This window comes from Aplidium turbinatum, chromosome 17 (assembly GCF_918807975.1).
Source record: "Aplidium turbinatum chromosome 17, kaAplTurb1.1, whole genome shotgun sequence".
Classification (NCBI taxonomy): Eukaryota; Metazoa; Chordata; class Ascidiacea; order Aplousobranchia; family Polyclinidae; genus Aplidium; species Aplidium turbinatum.
In genome coordinates, this window is record NC_137488.1 from 11,712,098 (window position 1) to 11,734,189 (window position 22,092).

The 22,092-nt window shown below is 36.8% G+C and overlaps 2 protein-coding genes across 2 annotated transcripts; both read right to left on the bottom strand.

Moving 5' to 3' along the window:
* Nucleotides 1-4,376: 4,376 nt before the first annotated feature.
* LOC145786501 (germ cell-less protein-like 1) lies at nucleotides 4,377-9,444 on the bottom strand. Its single transcript, XM_082598166.1, has 6 exons — nucleotides 9,110-9,444; nucleotides 8,486-8,653; nucleotides 7,445-7,900; nucleotides 6,776-7,006; nucleotides 6,194-6,401; nucleotides 4,377-5,893 (listed from the first exon to the last, which is right to left on the bottom strand). The coding sequence occupies exons 1-6, from the start codon at nucleotides 9,416-9,418 to the stop codon at nucleotides 5,745-5,747; spliced, it is 1,521 nt and encodes a 506-aa protein (XP_082454292.1). The 5' UTR covers nucleotides 9,419-9,444; the 3' UTR covers nucleotides 4,377-5,744.
* A 6,382-nt stretch (nucleotides 9,445-15,826) lies between these two features.
* LOC145786186 (uncharacterized) lies at nucleotides 15,827-20,099 on the bottom strand. Its single transcript, XM_082597831.1, has 9 exons — nucleotides 20,076-20,099; nucleotides 19,868-19,965; nucleotides 18,422-18,602; nucleotides 18,252-18,320; nucleotides 17,905-18,045; nucleotides 17,762-17,815; nucleotides 17,190-17,345; nucleotides 16,933-17,105; nucleotides 15,827-16,694 (listed from the first exon to the last, which is right to left on the bottom strand). The coding sequence occupies exons 1-9, from the start codon at nucleotides 20,097-20,099 to the stop codon at nucleotides 15,827-15,829; spliced, it is 1,764 nt and encodes a 587-aa protein (XP_082453957.1).
* Nucleotides 20,100-22,092: the final 1,993 nt, after the last annotated feature.

A 22,092-nucleotide genomic window follows, 5' to 3' on the forward strand; every position in this document is an offset into this window, starting at 1 on the left:
TCAACGTACAACACTGGCTACACACTAAACATGAGAGCTTTTAACCTACGCTGTTCCCAGCTAGCAAAAATTATAACGCATTTGTAAGTCATAAGCGAGTGATTGAATGTGACATGGCGCTGGAGTGCCCTAAGTGATTTTATTACATTTTTGAAGGCAAGTTTCGTGGAATTGATCGTCTGCGACTAGAGCTGTTTTTAGTATTCAATCAATCAATCAACAGTATCATAGCCGATGCGGCCTTTGATGAACTAGATGCTCAGTTCGTAAATTTTTCCAGTGTTCCCTTTGTCGCGCAGTGTCCCAAAGTGTTCTTGGTTGGCTGATTGATGTATTGAAATTGGATATAAATGTTGTTCGTTGTCTGCCACGAGCATCATTTTATTATTATTTTAAAAACATTATGTATATTGTTTTCACAGCATTAGCGAGGCCTCTATTCTAAGCACTTCTACGATATCTTTAGCAGCTCTGTAGCTTTTAAGAAGTTGTTGTTTTAAACAGATTTCATGGTAGATCTCACTGGTGAAAGAATTTTAATTTGTTATATTTTATTTATCCTACTTGTGCCTTTCTAGATACTGAAAAAGTCGCCTTTACGTTAGTGAAAGCTTTATCAATAAATTATACAAGTTTTCGAACCTCACTGATTTTATTTAGGCTACTTATTATGTTTAATTGTTCGGTTCCATCCTAAGTGAAGGATCCTTGTATAAATTTTCATCCTCAATGACACTGAGAAACCAGAACAGAGGTTGAAAGACATAAGCATCTATTTCTTTCATTTAAGCTTTTTCCTTTTTTTTGTATTCTTGAAAATGTAGGTACTTTTTTGTTTCTTTCTGGAACAACCTTGTCAGTACATGCAGGTTTCAATTAGATCTGTTCTTTTATCTTTTTTTTGTTTGTTTCTTAGTCCTCACAAAGCAAAAAAAAATTCTATTCAAAGAACGTTAAACGTCGGATTTACTTTAAAAGTTCTTAATAAAATAGCCTATAACAAAATTCATCATTAAAAAACTTAACTCTGAAATGAAACAGAATGAAATAATAACCGAATAATTAAAATTGAATGAAGCTGTTCACTAAGCATTTAGTTCAATAACATGATAGGCTACGTTCTTCTGGTGTGAACTAAGCTATCACAAGGTGCTTCAGGTGATAGTCTGACTCTCTGTTGAGCATGGCAGAATAAAAGGCAGGACCATGTTGCTGTAAATCAACCAAAAATGCAAAATACTTAAAAAAAAAAATATAGGCTAATGTTATTTTGTGATATTTAAAAAAACATTATAGCCTAGGCCTATGTAAAACATCATATAAGTTTTGTGATAATATAAAATAGTCGATAACTTATATGACGAAGTAAAACGGTGGCCTGACCTGTCAAGCATAGGAGGAGCAACAAGAATAGCGGAGGTACGTGACGTGTGGAAGCAAATGACAGCCCACTTTCGGCTCGGAAACTGCACTGTAGACTATATAGCCTAGGCCTACACGAATAGCGGCCATAGATCTTTTTTGGTAAGGTATTTTAGTTCTTTTGTATTTCCTTTTGATTTTAAATTTTTCTGAAAGAATTGTTATCGTGCCAAATTTTTTAACTTAATTACTTAAGCTATATCTGTCTCGAGCAAGTTTAAAGTAACGTCCACGTTTCGTCGCTTCTACCTTTTTCTAGACCGCTGTTATGTTGATATGTATTGTTGTCGCTGTGATGATCAGAAATAAAAAACAACTAAACTGAATGTCTCGCGTCAATTGTTCTGATTAATTTGAGAAAACTAGGTGTTGATTAAAATTGGTTTTGAGGTCAGCGTGTACAACGGATCTGCTGGAATGAGTGACGACTTCGTTGAAGCGCAAGATATCGTAGTCTTGTTCTGGGAAAATAATTTCCACAGACAAGATAACAGCCTTGTAAACTAAGTAGACAAGTAGCCAAAAGCCAGGGCCGTTGAGAGGATAATACATTTATAAAAAAAAAATAGCAATAGGTTATATCCAAAGAATACGCGGTAATTTCTTTAAAATTTCGAGGCCCTTGCAAAGGTTTCGAGCACCTAAAATCATGCCGGGCCCGGGTCCAAAAATACCCCCTGTTAACGCTACTGCCTATAAGTTAATTATATAATAATATTTGTTGACAAACTCTATTCTGTTATAGGCTAATACAACACGTACGTCTCGTAGGCTCAAGCTTTTACTTCATGACCCACAGAAAATTTTGAAAGTAGAGTCAAATTTATACTCTTAACTTTTAAACTAAATAATAAGTTAAATCAACCCAAAACTAATACTGACTGAGTGATAAGCCAACGTACTTCCAAAGACAGCTCTCCATTCAGCGGCATCTAGTGGATGGCATCATTCAAACAACACTCGGCAACGTCATTCTGTCAAACTTAGTGACCGAGCCTATGTCAGTGGTTCAAAGCCTCTGCTAGGATTAAGCTCACCAAGAAGGTTTCTCAGGATAAAAATTCCCTCAATCGTTGTTCAGCAAACTAGAGTGTTTTTATATTCAGAGCGTTTAGAATACGGTAGCCTACGCTAGATTTAACTTGTAAGGAAATGCGAGATATGGTGTTTGAATACCCCTTTACAGTAAAAATCCACCTCAGTGGGTTTACAACTCAACCTCATAAGTTTTCGAAGCAAGCTAACCTAAATTTAAAGAAGAAAAAAGTGATCTGGTGAACTAAGGGGTTGTACAAACAGGACATGACTACGGTTGTCAGAACGGTTGTTAGAACTACTAAACAATAATAGCCTACGGTTGTCAGAACTACTAAAAAGAGGATCAGTACGGTATTGTTTTATTAAAAGTGCATGGAGAATCAGAGTCAATTGATTCTCCAAGCGCTTTTAATAAAAAATACCGTAGGCTACTGATATACCGTATTGATTCTCCATGCACTTTTAATAAAAAAAAATACCGTACTGAATTGATAAGTTACTTGATGGAGAGTCGCTGGCCTGCTGCTTCTTAGTTACGAGATCCCCTTACCTTAACGGAACTCAATAAATGTAAAAAAAAGGATGGTAGGCTTACAGGGTAGATCTATAGAGTATGACAAAATCCGTTTTCATTTAAGCAATCCTTACCGCTGCGGTGTCAATTTTAATTGTTGGTCTCCCTCGTTCTAACATGAAACGTTGGGGTTGACTTGAAATGCACAAATGACAGGGGTTGTCCGTAAAAAAATGTCCTCATAAAATTGCAAAAAAAAAAATGACCTCTCTCCTCCCATTTCCGAAAAATGTCAGCATTGTGTTCTGCTAGTGTTACAGTGTTGAACAGGTCATGTGGAATGTCTCTATTTGCCAAATATGGCTGCTGTGAGTGCAAAAAACAATTTTGTCGAGTGATTGAATCATTGATTGCTAAAAAGAAAAGTCTTATTTTCCTAACATGGCCTTCGCACTGCAAGGTTGAGCAAAGGGAAAGATACGAGGCAAGTGTCCTCTCACTTCGCACACACGTAGCCTATCGAATTTTCGCACAAAAAGATTGTGTGACCAGAACTAGAATGCAGCGCAGCAGCGTCAAACATTTGACGAGTATCTTACTCCGGTTCTATAGTTTGGATCTGGTTCAAATTTGGAACCGGTTCTAATGGATCTGTTATTCTGAAATGGTCACCCTTGCTACATTGTTGATTTTTGTGCGTGACTGAACCGCTCCATATTTCGCAATCAGACGCGAAACCTGGTGAAATCGATATGGGAACGCAAAGTCAGATGATTTGGAAAATGATTTTGGTGTTTGTACTACAAAAAAGGATGTCCGTATCTCAGGAACCCCCTTCCCTACAAAATTCCGCAATTTACAACCCCATAACTGCGGATGTTTTTATATACAGCCCCCAAGTCATAGAACCAGGGCAGTTGAGAGGATAATTTGGGCCTTGCCAACAGGAAGCCCGGGCCTCACAAACAAGACATTTTGAAAGAAAACTATAGAATATGTTTTAATTGAATCTTTATCCTCGGACTGGGAAAACTTAGAGAGCTTAATTCTAGCAGTTTCGCATAGGCCAACTTGTAGAGACTTTGAACCACTGACGCAGACCTGTCACGGAGATTGACAGAGTGAAGTTTACGATTGTTGAAGTGTTGTTGACGGGAAATTATTCCATCCATTAGGTGCCGTTGAATGGAGAGCAGTCCTGAGTGTGCGTTGCTTAAGCGCACACCCCCATAGTCGAAGCAGCGCCGCTTGATCTTGAAGCTTTTTTGTTCACGAGCTAAACAACTGAGGTGCTTTCTCTGTTCTAGTCCCTCGAAAGATTCTGGGCCCCTAAAATTGGCCTGGATTTTGCTGTTTGGGTACCTATGCAACAACGGAACATTATCAACGCAGTGGAATTTATTTTGAATTTTAGAAGTCGTTAATAACTTTCACTCCAAGCTGTAACGAAAACTACACAACGCAAATGCGAAAGTTTTGTGCTGAAAATGATATAGGCCACGTATTGTGGTCTATTTTACTTCATAAGGGCGAACCCGGCAAACTAGACATTTAGCTGCATGAAACAAGTAGGCTATAGCTTGTACGTTAATGTAAAGTTTTCTTTTATTTAAATGCGAATAATCAATGCAAACAAAAAGTGATAAAATCTGATGGCACAGTCGTAAAAAAAGGAAAAATCAATTCAAAACATCTTTGGAATAAATATCGGTTCAAGCGAGCGACTTGTGGTAACATGTAGCAAAACAGTTTTCGAAAACTTGATGTCATATTCTGGTTTTGAAACGGCTGTGGTTCCATGTTTACCTAATGCAGCTGAAGGATTACAATATTCTTCATCTTGACATTTAGTTAACAAAACAAAGCATGGCAAGAAAGAAAATAGGCTAGACATTTCTGTCCTAATACCGGGGCAAAAGAAACAACCACGGTGTAGGCCAACACTGTTTTGTTTCTCAATGAACAAAAAGCGATCGAGGAAACTTTCCATGATGGCCTCTTGTTACTGTTCCTCAATTCCCACACGACGCCAAATATGACTTTTGTCATTCAACGCAATATGACGGTCGTGACATCACTAAGAGAGTCACATCATACCCTTTTTACGCATACCGTGTACTGTACAAGTATGGTTATTGGTTATCCAACATGCCAAAGTGGATAGACACTTGCGTAATATTCAGTATTTATGTCAAAAACAAATAGAAAAACACTTTGAAATTGGTACATCCATTTTTCTCCTACAAGTTTGTTCCACACAAACACATCACGCTAAGGAATATTTCTGAATTATATTTCTTGTGATAAATTTAAAAAAAATGTTGTTTAACGGAAGTTATTCATTCCTTAAGTAAATTTTACAAGGCGTGGGATTACTGCCACGAATACTTTGTTATCATTGCGTGTAATAAACAAAAAGTTGTGTTTATTTCAAGAGAAAAAATTTTAAGTCGCAGAAGAGCAGTACTTAGGCCTACCGATTTTTCGTGACAAAGAACCATTTCAAACCTTGTAGAACTTCTAAACAAGCTCAGTACGCAATAAATGAGAATATAAGAGTAATTAGTCAACAGTAAAAATAACTAAATAATTTAATTTCGTTTATGAAAATATTATACTCAAAAATAACAATACTGTAATGCACTTCATGGGTAAATCAAAAACATTGTGAAACTACTTGAGAATACGACATAAAACAACCCATTGTTTAAAATGAGAAAAAATGAAGAAAAAGTCCCAAAACTAAAACTGTATTCAAGTGTACCGGCCGTCAATTGGCCAAGCCTTTTTGATCGTCGTCATTCTGTGCTGACGTCAAGGAAGGGTTGATGGTATAGGAACTGTTTCCCATGTCATGGCCAGACACAACACGGAAAGAGGCGGAGACCATCAGAGGGAAAGTTGGCTTGTTTGCTGCACCTGAAGCAAATTAAATAGAGTCGAAAGATACTAGAGAAAAAGTTACAGGTCGATTTAGAATTGTCTCAAATTTTTTTCTGCTAACTTACACAAAAACTATGACAAAAAAGATATTGAACGCAATCATATCCTGACAGTGTCTGCCAAACGCCAAAACGAATATACAATTGATGGAAAAGGGAGAAAATCAAGGAATTTGCCACTGACAACAACACCTAGCAATCAGTTCCTCTAAGTGACAAAAGACAAAGCATCAATATAAAAAACAATGAACAAAAACTATGAAGATAATTAACTTACCATTGTCGAACGTAATCACCGATTTTTCTTCATCTTTTTCTAATGACAAACGCCGAGGACCAACCGCAAGGGCCCAATTCATTTTGCCGTTCTTGTCGAGAGAAAAAAGTTTTAATTGATAAATAATCTTGCGATAAACCGACATGCCCGCAGATGCAACCCGCCGCTGAGAGTGCACATTGCGTTTCAAACACAATGTTTTAATTGGCTGCAGAAAAAGAATAAATTTATTGCAAAACAGCTTAACATGAAGTGAATACATAACCTTGGAGCCCAACTTGCCTATTGACTTTTAAAGTGAAATAGATTTCAGTTAAAACTAAACAGTTCACATATAACCAAATACATTGTGGGCAATGTTAGGATGCCTGTCCAACCAGCAGAAGTCTCCACTTCACAACGTTCCGAGCGCTAGTAAAGCTGAAACCAAGTAAAAACAAACGAAACCATATACAGTCTAACAACTCTTGGGTTGAAGTAGGTTACCATTGGACATGCTTTGTCAAATTGCCGGTTACAAAACAGCGTGTAAACGGAATCTTTACCAAAAAGAAAAAGTTTAAATATAATTGGTTAAAAGACCTGTGAATTGTATGTTACAAGCAAGTCTAATCCAAAGTTATAACCATTCCATCTCCAACAGTGATCTGTATCACTTAATAGTATGCGGCCGCATCGCAAGCTGTCTTTGTCAAGCGACGCTGTTTGTGCAGGTCCGGTATCCACGCCTTGCTCCATGCGTAACATGGTCAACCAACGGTGTCGGTAAAGCGGTGCCAGCCAGAATTGTGGTATAATGCCATCTTTTTCAAGCTGAAAGTAGACAGAGTTAGACAAAAAAAAATTCCCAAAAATGATCAAGCTACATAATCAACTAGGAAAGAAAAAAGCGTTTCCTGAAATTTACAGTGTTACTGGTACTTAGTTCAGTGAACGTACACGACACAACATCAGGAACGCTAGCAAAATTTAGATTAATTCACTTCTCGTTCAAAATAAAAACATGTTTGCGCTCTTCTTTTGTATGAGAAGTTGTTTTTAGACTACATTTCATTGGGGTCAAATATCTGGGCATGCTTCGAGCAGCCAATTGATGGTAGAGTCCTCCAGCGTAGGTAAACCAACAGTCCTTGGTGGAGTAAAAATTGGGCAGTGATAGAGTATGATCAAGCAAATACAATGATTGACGGTCAATGCCTAAACTAACATTACATCACAGTCATGTCACTGTGAAGTAGCAACATAACTAACCTCTATGCAGCACCCAAAGTCTCGCATGATATTGCAAAATCGAACGGCCTGGAAAACTTGAACGTATTTTAATCCCTTTTCAGATAGCAAAAATACTACACCTGTTTTATAGTACTCATCAGAAAAGTAACTTTTGATAGCCACACTTTTGTCTTTATCTGATTTTGCTAAAAGCATTTTTTTCTGTTCACAGGAAGAAATTCTTAAGAATAGCCACATTTTAAGCATAGAGTAAACATCCATTTCTACTTGCAAAACAAACAGTTCATCAGAATTAATGATTCTTTGCATGAGGAGTTCATCAATTTGGACTACAAAGTCTGGGTTCTTTGTTTGCAGCATTAGGTTGTTTGCCAGCCATTTCAAACAAGCCTTCTCAACTTCGGGTTGTCCGTAAACTTGAGCTTTCTTGTAAAAGCAACAGACATTTTGGGAACAAACAGCATCTAACATCACCTGCAAATTAATTTAAATGAAAAATTATTACAAATGCTTTGTAAATTGACTAATTATATTTCAAACAGAGTTGATATATTAATGTTAATATTTAGTAAAAAACATTTGCATCATTAACACAGTTATAGCGAATTATGTATGTTCTTCTTCTTGCGTTTGAGGCCGCCGCAGATCACGTTGTTACATCCAGGCGCAGCAGCCAATAGATTGTGTGTTCATCGAGCGTTCTGAGGTCCACATTATGTATGTTGATTGTTGAAGTAATGATAAATCTCCAATCTTTTAACTAGGTTATATAAATGTCATTTTAATGAGATTTGAATGAAATAGCTGATTTATTGTTGAGTAGGTTAACACGTGAAAAAAGCTTAAGCAACTTTAAAGGGTAAAAATGTCTTCTTCACAGTGTTCTTACTTCTAAATACATCTGATTTAAATAATCAGTGTCAAATGAAAACAACCGGAAGTAATCGATGCCTGGTTCAGGCAAGGTAATAGAAAAATAATTTACAGTGCAATTTTCTTCTATTGTTTATCTAGAAATTGGGGAATTTATTCATTTTGTTTCTAAACCACAAACATTACATTTGTGCAATGTTCCATCAAGCATTCCAACTGAATTAATGAAGCTGCTGCAAGAACGGAAACTACTTCAGATGGTGATATTTCCAGCTCATCTGAATACAGTGATCCAAAGGCAGTTTTTAATGCATCCGTATCTATATTCTCATCAGGAATGTGAAGATCTATAACCTGGAAAATATATTTACATGAGTAAACAAATAAAGTACCAATCAAGTTCGCTTTGTAGTGTGTTTGCAAAAGTTTGGTATTTACTGTGTGTGGTTCCAAAATAATGCAAGTTTAGTCACCCTCAGAATGTACCTGCATACCCTTCTACAATGTTATATTAAATTTGAAAAGGGATAAATTTATTACTTCATATAAAAAGAAATACATTGAAAAAAGATTTACCGGTAGTACTGTTCACATTGTTTATTCTATGCACCATACTTTTTGTACCAGATAGCAAAAAGTATAGTTTCGCAAAATTTATGATAAAAATATAGTGCTTAAATCACAAAAACAACATAATATAAGCCTTTTTTCATTTAGCAAATATGTACAATAGCTGATCAGTAAAACTTAACACTGGTCAAATGGCTAAGCAACAAAGTGTAGATGAAGTTAGGATTTAAATTAGAAAACCTTTAGTGTTGATTCTTTCCATGAGCCTTGAAACATGCCATTGAAATACTTAGCTTGGCGAAGATAAACTTTATGTAACTTCCATTCATGGTTAAGCGCACGAATAGTAATGTCACTGTTTTCTCCTTCTACAAAAAGTGCATTGTATATATAATTTGATGTGCTTCTTGTTTTTTTCTTTTTGCAAGAATAAGAACATGACACTACTTTTTCTTCAGACTCCCATTCACAACTATGCCGCCTTTTGGATGAAGAACGCTTACTGGTTAACACTTCTTCAGGTGTATGTAATCCAAGTAAGTTTCCCATGTTAATGCCATAAACAACATTTACAATCAAATAAGTAACCACTAAACTGCAAATTTATGAAACAATTGAAACAACGTTTATAATATAGTAAGATATAGGCTAAGCCAATTTTTTATACAGAAAATAACAAAAGACAACCAATTGAAAAAATGAAGTCTTTGTCTAAAGCAGGGGTGTCTAAAATCCAGCACACAATACGTTTTACCATGGCCTGCGCCGCCGCCCGTTGTTGCATGATATATTATTTTGGGCCCGCAGACACAGAAATCATGCCATTTAACTTGCATTTAAAAAATACTAAGTATTTTCATACAGACAGGAGAAAAGCGTACAACAAATTAGGGTACTTAAACCTGCATATTGGTTTGTTGTACGAAAATGACAATAAATAACACAATATTACTATATCATATAATTATAATATAGTGTTGGGCGATATTGAAAAAAACAAAACCTTACGATATTTGAAAAAATACTCGATATTTCGATACTTTTCGATATTTTGTAGGCTACTAATTAAGAAAAGAGTTTCTCAGTCTTCGAAATTAGTATCAGCAATTGCCGAGGTGATTGCCGACGCAGATGCATGAATGGCGCATTAGCGTCGGCAATAAAAATGCCGAGGCCACAAGAGCGCTTGTAAGGTTAGGGTTAGACATTCCTCCCAGTCGTTATGCCACAGCCATAGATTTGCTCCTTAATCAACACCCTGATGGAGCTCTGCGAAAGAGGCGTGTGGACTGTGGATGGGTATCAAAGCACGAAAGCGGCAAAACGTGGACGCTTCATTGCGAACGGCGAAGACAGTGCAGATTTACAGCCAAGCGATGATCCTCTTGAGGTGTCCGATTCCAGTGATGACACGACAACCTCATCCTCCGATACAGCATCTGATGATTCCGATTCTGACATCTAGTTCTTCATCAAACAGACTTTGTGTTGCTCGCAGTATCCCAACTGTGCCGAAATTATGTTAGTGCATACCTAAATCGAGGCAATCTTCTCGCAGGGAGCGATTAATTTGTTACCGGTACTTGGTTGAGCAATTAACGTTATGATAATTCAACGTCGCTAGATGTCGAATTAATGTAAAACAAACGTAAATTTCTTATTGGGCATTGTTGTTACGCAATATAACCACTATAACCAGCCGGGAAAATTAAATCGATTTGTGCTGACTTGAACGTTGAATCAACCCAAAATTAACTTACTTTTCCCTCTGAGTTATTCAACGTGAATTACCGTAACAGCGTGCGTATCGCGTTGCTCGCTTTATCGCTACTTTTGGTATTATTGCATCACAACAAATGAAACAGTGCGGTCGTGATAGACTAACCTAGTATATTTTTCGCTTCTCGTTTTCCATGTTTGGTACATTTTTTTTTGTTATAAACGTTCACAGCAATTGCCGAGGTAATTTCAACTTTTGCCGTTTGGCTTTGGCAATGTTTTTGTGGGGGTTTGCAGTTATGAGTTATCGAACGATATTGAAATAAATATCGATATTGAAAAGATATCGTATCGTATCGAAAATTCGATATATCGCCCAACACTATTATAATATATACATTATACACCTTTCTTTGCGCAAAACAAGATTATTAGAGATTGTTGGTCCGGGGCACTTTCGCATTGACAAAGTTGGCTTGACAGCTGAAAAGTTTGGACAACACACCACTGTTTTAAAGCATATACGTATAATATTACAACTTGGATACATATTAAACTATATCCTATATTTAGTACTAAAAATTGAATGGGACTATTCATCACGCATTTAATCCAATAGCATGGCACACTCTCCTGGAGTAAACTGCTTTAAGTAATAACACCGTTTGCTAAAAATAATTTCATTCCAGGGTTGGTTGATTTAAATCAAATGATTTCAATTAAATAATAATAAATATAATAAAAATCAATTAAAAAAATCAAATGATTTTTTATTTGCTAAAATAAAAATAAATATGTACATCAACAAACGTTTCACTGCTTCTCTGTAATACAAAAGTTATATTTAAATACTTAAGGCTATAGGCCAGTGGTTCCCAACCTGTGGTACGCGTACCACTAGTGGTACGCGAAGGTTTTTCAGGTGGTACGCGGGTAGCTTCCGATTCCGAAAATTCCCGAAGCTTATTCTTGTTGTTACATAACTATTCTTGTTGTTTTGTATCATTATATCTTCTAAATGCAGGTCACGTCAACTGTCACCAAGGAGCACAGTTGCTTTGAAAAGCCGTACAACGCTGTGGGGCAGTGGGTGTTAATTATGTCAAATGATTGCTCTTGTTCATAGATATCATCTACTGTTTTATAGCTTAAGCTACAAATAGCGTTGAATAATGCTAGTTGTAAGCTAAAAATGGATCGGAATAAACTGTTCAATAACAGTTACAAGGAATGTTCTCCAATAAACTTCTGGCTCAGTGTGGCCTCTTCATATTCAACGCTAGCTTCTCATGCTGTTCCACAGCTACTGATTTTCCCTTCCACGCGGGAATGCGAGCAGGGATTTTCAGTCATGATGAACATCAAGTCAAAAAATTGAAACTGACTAGATGCGCCCGGAAATGACTTTCGTTGCGCTGTTAGCAAATTTACACCGCGCATGGACCAATTGGTGGACATTAAACAAAAATCTCATTAAATTTAATTGTGGTGCTTTAGTGTTATTTAACTTATTTTAGTATACGCCAATATCATTCTTCTGAATAAAATATGATTCGATCCAATTAATTGTTTCGCAAGAAGTGGTACGCTTGGCTGTACAGAGCGTCCAAGTGGTACAAGATCGTAAAAAGGTTGGGAACCCCTGCTAGGCTATGCATGTTTTGAAAGGCAACTTAGTTTACTTGGCAGTTCACAAACAGTGTTGTTCACTAAACATAGTTTTTGAGCAAGTTTTTTCCACTTTTGGTCTGGTTCAATCAGAAGTTCGAAATTGATTGGGCACTGCAAAGCTGGCGAGCTTGTATTTATGTACAAACTTCTCAATGCAAAATAAACTGCAATTTTGTGTCATCTGAACTTTTATTGTTTTGGTATGGTACGTCGGTAACATATATTACACAGTTAAACTTTCTTTGCAAAAAGTGTGGTTGCAGGCTATGCATCAGTTGAGCAAAAAAGAAAAGTGATGTGTGCTCAAACGTAAGGAAAGATCTTAGTGTAGTGAGATGACAGTCTGAGACGTACATCAATCTCGATATGCACATTATGATTTAGTATAAAGCAACATATCACACCTACTTAAAAATATGTGCAATAGACAGGCTAGCCTACAATATGATAATAAAAATGATTAAACACTTGCAAAGCAAAGCCTTTCAATCAATCAAGGGGTTAAATATAATTCTGCTATCTTACTAAAATGATCTCTTCCCCAAAGTAGACTCGACGCTTTTTTATATAAAAAAAATCAAAAAAATCTGATTTAAATTTTAAAAATCCGATTTAAATCAAAAAAATCCGATTTTTTTGATTATTTTTAAAAAAATCATGATTTTTTCCAACCCTGTTTCATTCTATGAAAGTTAAGCTTAACTGATAGTGACAAACAAGCCCTGGCTTGTTTGATAAGAGATAGCCCAAAGAGAACTCTCATGTTTCCCTTTGTTACACAGGGGTGTCCAACACTCTAAAATGCTAATTTTTATGTAATAACTTATTCTTGTGATGACATTCATTCCCATCTTGAAACATACGTACAAGCTCATTTTTTCTCTTATTCATAGCTTCTACACACCAAGCTATAAAAAGATGCAAATGCAAACCTCCACTACAGTTTAATACCGGTAATCATTCAATAATAGTTCAACATTTCACAATTATAATTGTTTTGTCTGAATGTTGGCAGACTTAACAGAAAAAGGGCCAATTTATCCAATTTTCAACAACGTCAAAGTCATATGTATGCATGCAAAGACCATTACACCATTACGATGTCAAAGGCAATTTTGTTAGTCGTAACTGTTTCTTTTTTGCATTATGAATAAACAATGGAACAACAATTGATTGTGTAACAAATCTTTGCTTTTGGCATATGAATTTTTGCAGAGCTTGATTGTCAGTTTTAAATTTGCCGCATGACTTGTGTTGAATACAACTGCAGCAGAATACCAGTAAAATATTAAGTTCCTGCAAAGCGATAGTATTTGTAGTCTGCGTCAAAAGGAAAGGTATCTGTCAAAAACATAGCAATAATGCTGTTTTTCTGCGGTGATTTGTTTACTCCTACTCCTGCCATCTTCATACTCCAGTGAGGGTAGTGTGGTGCCAAAATATAGCAAAATGCTGATAAACGCACAACATATCAAAGATACAATACCAAACAATCACTAGTCCTAATTTAATGATTGTCAAAGTAAGTGATATCATCTCCTTGTGGTGAGACAGATACAATAGGGGGTGATAACGTACTGTCAAAAAGTTAGCACAATCACAAAACTTGATTTCTTTATCTGCTGGTTTTAAAAGGTTTAGGTAGCCTGTTGATAAACAGACAGGTTTAATTGATTGATTGAATGTTTATCTTCGGACTGGGAAAGCTTCTTGAAGAGCTTAATCCTGGCAGTTTCGCATACTTGTAGAGGCTTTGAATCACTGACGCAGGCCCGGTCACCGAGATTGACAGAGTGAAGTTTCCGATTGTTGAAGTCTTGTTGCCAGGGAACTATTCTATCTAATAGATGCCGCGGACTGGAGAGCAGTCCTTAACGTGCGTTGCTCAAGCGCACACCCCGAGAGTCAAACCAGCGCCGCTTGATCTTGAAGCTTCTTCGTTCCAGAAGTGACGCGGTAACCAATTGAGCTATCGGGGCGGAATTGTGAGGTTATTACAATTACTTTTTGTCTATTTGTAACTTTTCCCCACGTTTTTTGCATAATTGGAAGTCAATGATAAAGTACCGTACGGAAGGGGGCAACAGTACAAAAAGCTTAAAAACCACTGGTTTTTACGGTAAGCACTTTAACGGCAAAATTTCTTTAACTGTCGAGAAAACCTCGAGCCAATCAGAAGCTACGTTGTCCGTGACGTAAGAACGTCAAAATCATGAATGATCATCATGAAACTCAATAATTTAGCCTACTTGTTTTGTCAGCTACATGGCGTGTGTCAGCTACACTTAATATAAATCAGGGGTGACGAACCTTTTTGCGGTCGCGGGCCACTTTGTCAATTACACATGGTTATCGGGCCACACAACTTAGCGCTTGTCAAAATTCAATGACGTCACATATTGGAATCGACCAAAAATACAAGGTGAAGTTGGTGAATAGTGTTTTAACAACTTTGCCTTCTAGCTTTCCTTTTTCTAACTTTATACCGTACCTTGAAAGTTAGTGTTTAGGGCAAGAAAATAGCAAAGGAAAGGTGTACCAGTGAATGCATAAAACAGCTTTGAGATGTATTTAATGCATGAGCGATTGTTAAAGAGTTTTGCGGGCCTCACAAAACTCTTTGACGGGCCGCAGGTTCGTCACCTCTGATCTAAATCTTCAACCACCTGGCGTGAGCCTGGATACGACAAAAAAACTGCTCTTCATCTTCGATACTATAAATCCCAATAACTTTGTGAAATTACTTTAATCAAACATACTTCTAGCTGAAATGTGTAAGTCTGCACTCTGCCACATTTAAAAGTTTAGCTGAATTAGCTCCAAGTGCCTTTGTCTAAATCTTTTCTCAACTTTTTCTAATATATAATTTTTGTTTAACATGTGCGGTATTAACTTTTTGTAAATAGCCAATGCACTATGGCACTTCCACTATTGTTAGGCCAGATCATCATCCATGTGTCTCTCCTCCCCTTGCCTAGATGAGACCTGCCATTTGTCCTCGCAACCCTTTTTTTCCCGACCAAACTGAGAAGTTTAGAGTTTCGTTATTTGTTGGATGTAAGTAGACGCATGCTAACAGTTTTGACCACCTTAACACACTAAACCAGCTTCTGCTCAACATAGCCTACAGTTTTCAATTTTTGTCCCAGGAATTAACTCTTCAAGCAATACTTTCCCTAGTTTGTGTGTGCATTAACATCCTCAATTATATGTCGTCGTTAACAATTGCAACATTTGTGAATTCATTTGAGGCTTTGGTCACCGAAATCAATATATTTGAACTAACAAATTCAGTCCACAACACTTTCCATTAGGCTGTTATTTAACACTAGCACGTTAAGTTAAGCACGCATATGTGCTGCGATTTGTGACCGTATTAGCAACTGAAAAAAACCTTGGTGTGAAGATCACAGAACTGTGCTTGCAACTGCACGGTGTTATCAACGTCCAAAACAACTCGGCTCCAGGTCCCCTGCGGTCACAGACACGCATATTATCCCTGAATTGGGGGGTATCGCGTTTGCCAATCGCTCATTGTCGCCTGGTTTGATTGCAAACAAGTCAATTCTATGTAGTTGCTTTCCTCATTGCGTCCAGAGTTGTTGCACCATAAGCAGCCCTCATTGCATCCGCATGCTCTCCATAACGGTGAGTGTAGGGGTTTGGTTTCGCACGTTTTTGTGGCAGTGGATCACACGCAACTTTTCTATCCGATCCGCGCTTTCGTTTTGCCTTCAGAGATTTAGGCCGAGTATCCTCCCTTACGATTGTTAATCCAGCGTCTTGGCAGATTGATAGAACATCAGCTGTCATTGCATCTATCCGAGTGACTGTATCATTTATCAATGTGTGATCGTTAACACGATACAGAACATTACACAATCGATCTACAGATGCATGAACATCCCTCATAGATGTCATAGGTGTGGTAGGTGATGCATTGCTCGGTCCAGGGGCGTCGTGGTTTATGGATTCAACATTGGTGGCAAAATCGAAAGACGGTTGCACAACACTTTGTGGAGAATATGATGGGCAAGGCACCGCTAACTTACCAACCACGTCGGGATCGAGCACAATCAACACAGATTTGGTGTACCACGTTGGAAAGGATTCCCAACGAACATTTGCCACATTATGAATAATGGCAAACATATGTTTGCAAGGAAGAAAATTGAGTTGGAAATCTTGGCATGTGCAGTTTGGCGCACAGTTGCAACTGCCAAAGGTTGTTCTGTAACGTACTTCTGATGAAGTGCTTTTCACAACAAACGTATCTCCATCTTGAACAATGGAGCTTGCGGTGACGTCTTGGGATGAAATGATACGATTCAAACATTCGTGAATGAAATGTTTGGGCCGATTTTTCAAGTAATCAGGAATCGAAGAGTTATAATTCCGATAAAATTCCGACGAGAACATGTTTTCTTGTTCGTACCTAAACATTGCAAAGATAACAGAATTATTAGTAATTAATTAGCCGTTAGCCATGTGATGTGCCTTTCTCCCCTGCTTTGGGTATTGGGTATGGTCGAAAACGTTTTTACTTTATAATTTATGTCCAGTTTAATGCATTATGTTAAATGCCGTGTGGTTGCTTAGTTTTATGGTTATTAGTAGCAGACAAACATGCAGAAAGTGGCAACATTCAACGATTATTCTGGAAAGTCACTAACCGACGTTTGTTGTCAGGGAGAAATTCCTTGTGGAGAAGCGTTACAAGAGCAGATAACGATTTATCCCTTCTCATGCTGATGTATTCCTTCAGAGTCCTGTTCTGCCGCTCCACTCCATTGTTGGTGTGAAACGTGATGCTGACCTTGTCAGAATGGTAAAACCACACCCAACGCTGAAACCCACCAACAAGTTTATTATTTTATTGAACTAGCCTACGATTTATTTGCATTTAGGGTGGTTTATATTGCACACAAACCTTCTTTTCTGTAAGCCAAACATTCTCAATATAATTCCGGAGTTTCGGATTGCTGATCCAACTATTGCTGTCCTTCAACTCGATTAATGTTTCTTCGAAAGACTGTTCGCTCTCGGCTCCAATGGATCTCATGGCATCTTCCACTGAAGGCAACCACTACAACAAAAAATAATTTATTTTTTATAAGCAATCAAAGCATTTATGCTATAGCCTAACAGTGAAGAAATGCAAATACTACACATGCAACAAATCTGGATTTAGCAAGTATAAGGTAGCTGATAGTTTGAAGCTCCAGTTTTTCTTCTTTCCATCTACTATAAATAGACTATTTCACCACATTTAGGTTTGTTTTATTCTGATGACAGCTCCTGATGAGTCAGTAAAAAAAACTGCAGCTTCGAGCTACCTTTTACTTGCTATTTTCAAGTTCTGTACTACCATTTACTATTATAGAAGAGTTCAACGTATACCAATTGTGTGAAGTTGGAAACAGTAAAATAGTTGAATATTGGTTGGTGAACTGTTGAAGGTCTTGTTGGGCCCTAGTACATTGCAGCAACTACATTACAAACCTGTACCAGTCCATGACTTTCAGTGTCATCACTTTCCTCTACTTCTGCAGAGCTCTGAAAATCACAAAGAACATTTGTAATGACACAATATCTTTTTAAACTTTTTAATTATGCTCTTTTTTAATCTTACTATGGACATTCACCTGAAAGGGATGGCTCTGTGCATCTAGTTTAGGAAAGGTGATGCAACATCTAGTCGTACTTAAACTTGCTTTGTTTGTTTTTAAAGCCACTCGGAGTTGTTTGTTTAAGTCCTTTTTGGTTGTGGAAGTTTGTGTGGATACCTTAAAAAAGTAAAGAAGGTAGAACACACTAGAAAAACTGGATGGTAAAATTAAAAAAAAAATTTCCTTCGTGTTAACATGATCATTTAAGCTGTAGAAAACCAATATCATTGAGTGTATAAGTTGAAGACACTTTGCAATGATACAAAAAATGTAAGAATTTAAAGATAGGCCTACTGGTGAAATCACACAATAGTATAAGTTACCTTATATTCGGGAAATTCAGCAATTTTCAGAAGTTTAACTTTGGCATTGCACTGATCCGTCACCATGACCTGTTAAACAATCTGTCATGAATCGTTATAAAATCCATAGGATAAGTTGATTTTACCTGAAGTAATGTAAGCGTGAGGCACTGCATAATTTTGCTACATACCTGAGTGCTTTGCTGTAAAGCTTCTTTTGGTCGACATTTGAACTGGACATATTCCAGCTTAATATATGGTGTATCCCCTCGCCAATAAATCATGCTGTTTGAGATTTCTGCAATAATTGTAGTAATGTGTTTGGGTACCCGGACACTTTGCCGAAACTCATTTTGCCGAAAAGACAAATTGCTGAAATTATACAAATGTATTATCATTAACACATAAATATCATTCGCAAACAGATCAGTTCTTTCGGCAAAATGTCTACACACGTGTGTTTGGCATGTTAAACAATATGCAAAATCAAAATGTTGCTTATCAATACACCCGGTAGTGCTTTTTTAATTATCATATCAATTTATTTTGTGTCATTAATGCATCCGGAATGAAAACAATACCATTAGTTGAGGTACCGTAGTCAATACCCCAGTATGTAAATGATAAGGTGACATGGCCAGTGGCAACAAAAATCTGTCCGCCCTATTTGCTCAGTGGTTAAGCACCCTACTAAGACCAAGCGGCGCTGATTCGACTATTGAGATGTGTTCTTGAGCAACACATCGAAAGGACAACTGTCCATTTAGCAGAACCTAGTGGATGCTGCACAATCTACTTCATAAAACAATCTGCAAAAAACTCGTGGTATATACATAATGCGGGGATAGTAGCAACACTCAAATCCTGATAAAAGCACTTCTCGTTGTCGTTGACATATTAGCCTACATTTTTATGCCACTTGGAAGTGAAGATACCACTTTTTGAAAAAATTGAGTACTTCTAAAAACGTTACTTCAAAACCAATACATCGAATAGCCGTAAAAAGATAACATTTACACAAGTTATGATAACATTACAGCCTGGCTAAATAAACTTTAAAATTTTGGATGCAACCAAGTTCGTACCCTGAAAAAATTGAAAAAAAAATAGCACAAAGCCGAAGTTGCTGATCGCAGTTTCCGCAAACAAACAAAAACTCTTAGGATCCTTACCGGAAATTTTAAAATGTTTGCGAAAACTCCGATCAACCATAACCCTTTTAAAATGTTTGCGGAAACTCCGATCAGCGACTTCATCTATTTTTAATTTTTTCTTCTTGATCTTTTCCTAACCCTAACCCTTTTAAAATGTTTGCTGAAACGGCGATCAGCGACTTCGGCGAACTCTAAGGATCATTACCGGAAATTTTAAAATGTTTGCGGAAAAAAGAAAACTCCGATCAGCAACTTCGGCTTTGTGGTAATTTTTCTCTTGATCTTTTAAGGGGGAAAATTTTAAAATGTTTGCGGAAACTGCGATCAGTGACTTCAGCTTTTTTTATTTTTTCTCTCGATCTTTTCAGGGTATGAACTGTTCAGGGTACGAACTAGGTTGCACCCAAATTTCTACTGTCAACAAAGGTAAACCTCTACAGTTCAGTATGAATTTTGTAGGATGTTATGTAGCAAACAACATACACACCATATGCTCGTTTCTGCGCAACAAGAAGTTTTGTTGCTGTTTTCTCTGCATACTCTTCAATGAACTTCATGCCATCTTCCACAGAAGTGAACCACTACAACAACAATAATAATAATTGTATGCGCTGGCAAATAAACACAGTGCAACCACATGCCATGATATAAGCACTTTTTGTAGTACTGACTTAACTGAAACAAACCTTACCTGAGTTTCAGGATGATCATTCATGATGTGGGCTACTTGCGTTTTCCTGCACTACGCTGCCTGCTATGAAGCTAATAATGCAAATGTCAGCTATTGCAAATGTCGTCACACCGCCAGCTATGAAACTAATAATGCAATTTCGCAAATGTCTTCCATTTGGGTTTTCGCGCGTTTTTTATGATTTCACGTCACAGAGAACGTAGCTTCTGATTGGCTCGAGGTTTCTCGACAGTTAAAGAAATTTTGCCGTTAAAGTGCTTACCGGTTTTTACTCTTGCTCCATCAGTCCATCTCCATTCAACCATAGCATACTGTAAAAAGTGATAAAGTGTTGCCAGACTCCGCCAAACGAAGTTCACCACAGCTGTAACCAGTTAAGTTTGTTTTTATTTTTTGTTTTTAACCAATAATTCCCAATTTAATTTAATTTATTTTGCATTGTTGGCGCAAAAATGAAAAAAAAAACGATAAAAAATCAATCAATAAATAAACAATCAATCAATCAAAAAACCAAACGGTGATCAAAGTCAAGGTCAAAGTCAAAACTTCTTTGGTTTTGCCGCTGTTTCCTTTTGTTGGTTTTATTCTCGTAAACTGTTGGTAACTTTATCATTGCTGTTTTCCGAGAATGAAAAATAAATAGAATTGAATTAACAAACGTGCTCCAACTTCAGAAACGAATATGAACTCTGAACAGGGTGGATTAACTTTGTGAAACCACAATATGGATTAACCAAAAGCAGATGAGATCAAGCAATAACACGGAATTTCAGTTTCACATAGTATAAAAAACAACCAAAATGAAAAAGGTTTTCAGTTTAATGTTCATGTTTAAAATATGTCAAAATTTCTCTGTTTATGGTTCAATAACTTCAATTCACCAACATTTTTTCACTGCAAATCGACTTCAAAAGTTGTTTTATCAATTTTACGCTGATCTTTAAAAAATATTGATCATAAGGTCTTCACTTGTCTTTTGAGGCTATATTTCTATAGATTTCTGCGTGGTTTTAAAAAAAAAATTGTCTCTTCTTCTGGAAAAAACGCTCTTGGAGGACGTTCACATCAAGAAGGAGATTTTTTATTGTCACATCAAAAATGTTCCAATTCCCCTATTTCAGCACTTTCAGGTGGTGTGTTTCCCAGTCAAGCGATTTCTGAAAAAAAAAAACTATTCTAATCATCAATGGTGGTTGGTGTTTCCAATTTTCAGCAGGTTTCATTTGCTCTCCGGCTTATTCTTGTGTCGGCCTTCGTAACTTTCACAATCACAACTTCTTGTCGCCAGCTGACTGAAAATTTACTCAGATTGGCAATAAGAAAACGATAAAAAAAATTACAATTTTAAGATCTAGAATTAGATTTAGATCTAAAATTAGATTTAGAAAAGTAGATTTTGAAAGTTATAGCTATTTTAGTTTAAAGCAACTCACATTTGATGGGTCTTCAATTGTCAGCTTTTGAAGAAGATGCTGTTATCACTTGGAGTTTTGACTATTCCATTAATTTGAATAAGAACCTTCTAATGATCCCAGAAAAGGTAAATTAGCATGTTAAGGTTTTTAAAGAATGGTACCATAACTCGGTAACTGTTAATGATATTAGGCTATGTACTGTGGGTATGCAGAGATAGCCAGAAACACAAAGAAAACGCACATGTCATGCAAGCAGTGTTGGGCGCGATAACTCATTTTTCAGTTAAGCGATAACGATAATCGATAAACAAACAATGCCTAAAGCGATAGGCCTAAACGATAAATCAAAAAAAAGTTAAGCGATAACGATAAAATTATCGCCAATAACGATAATTTTTTTTTCTTGATTAGCGCTGCCCCATCCCATGCAGCACAAACTGTATTCATCAACATGACGAAAAATCGAACATAATATAGGCTACTGTAAAGGAACAAAACTTTTTGTAAGTTATGCATGAATAGAATCGCAACAGCAGCAGTGGGTATCGAATCTTCAACCTCTTGATCCAGAATCAAACCACTGAGGTAACCGCCGTGCTTAT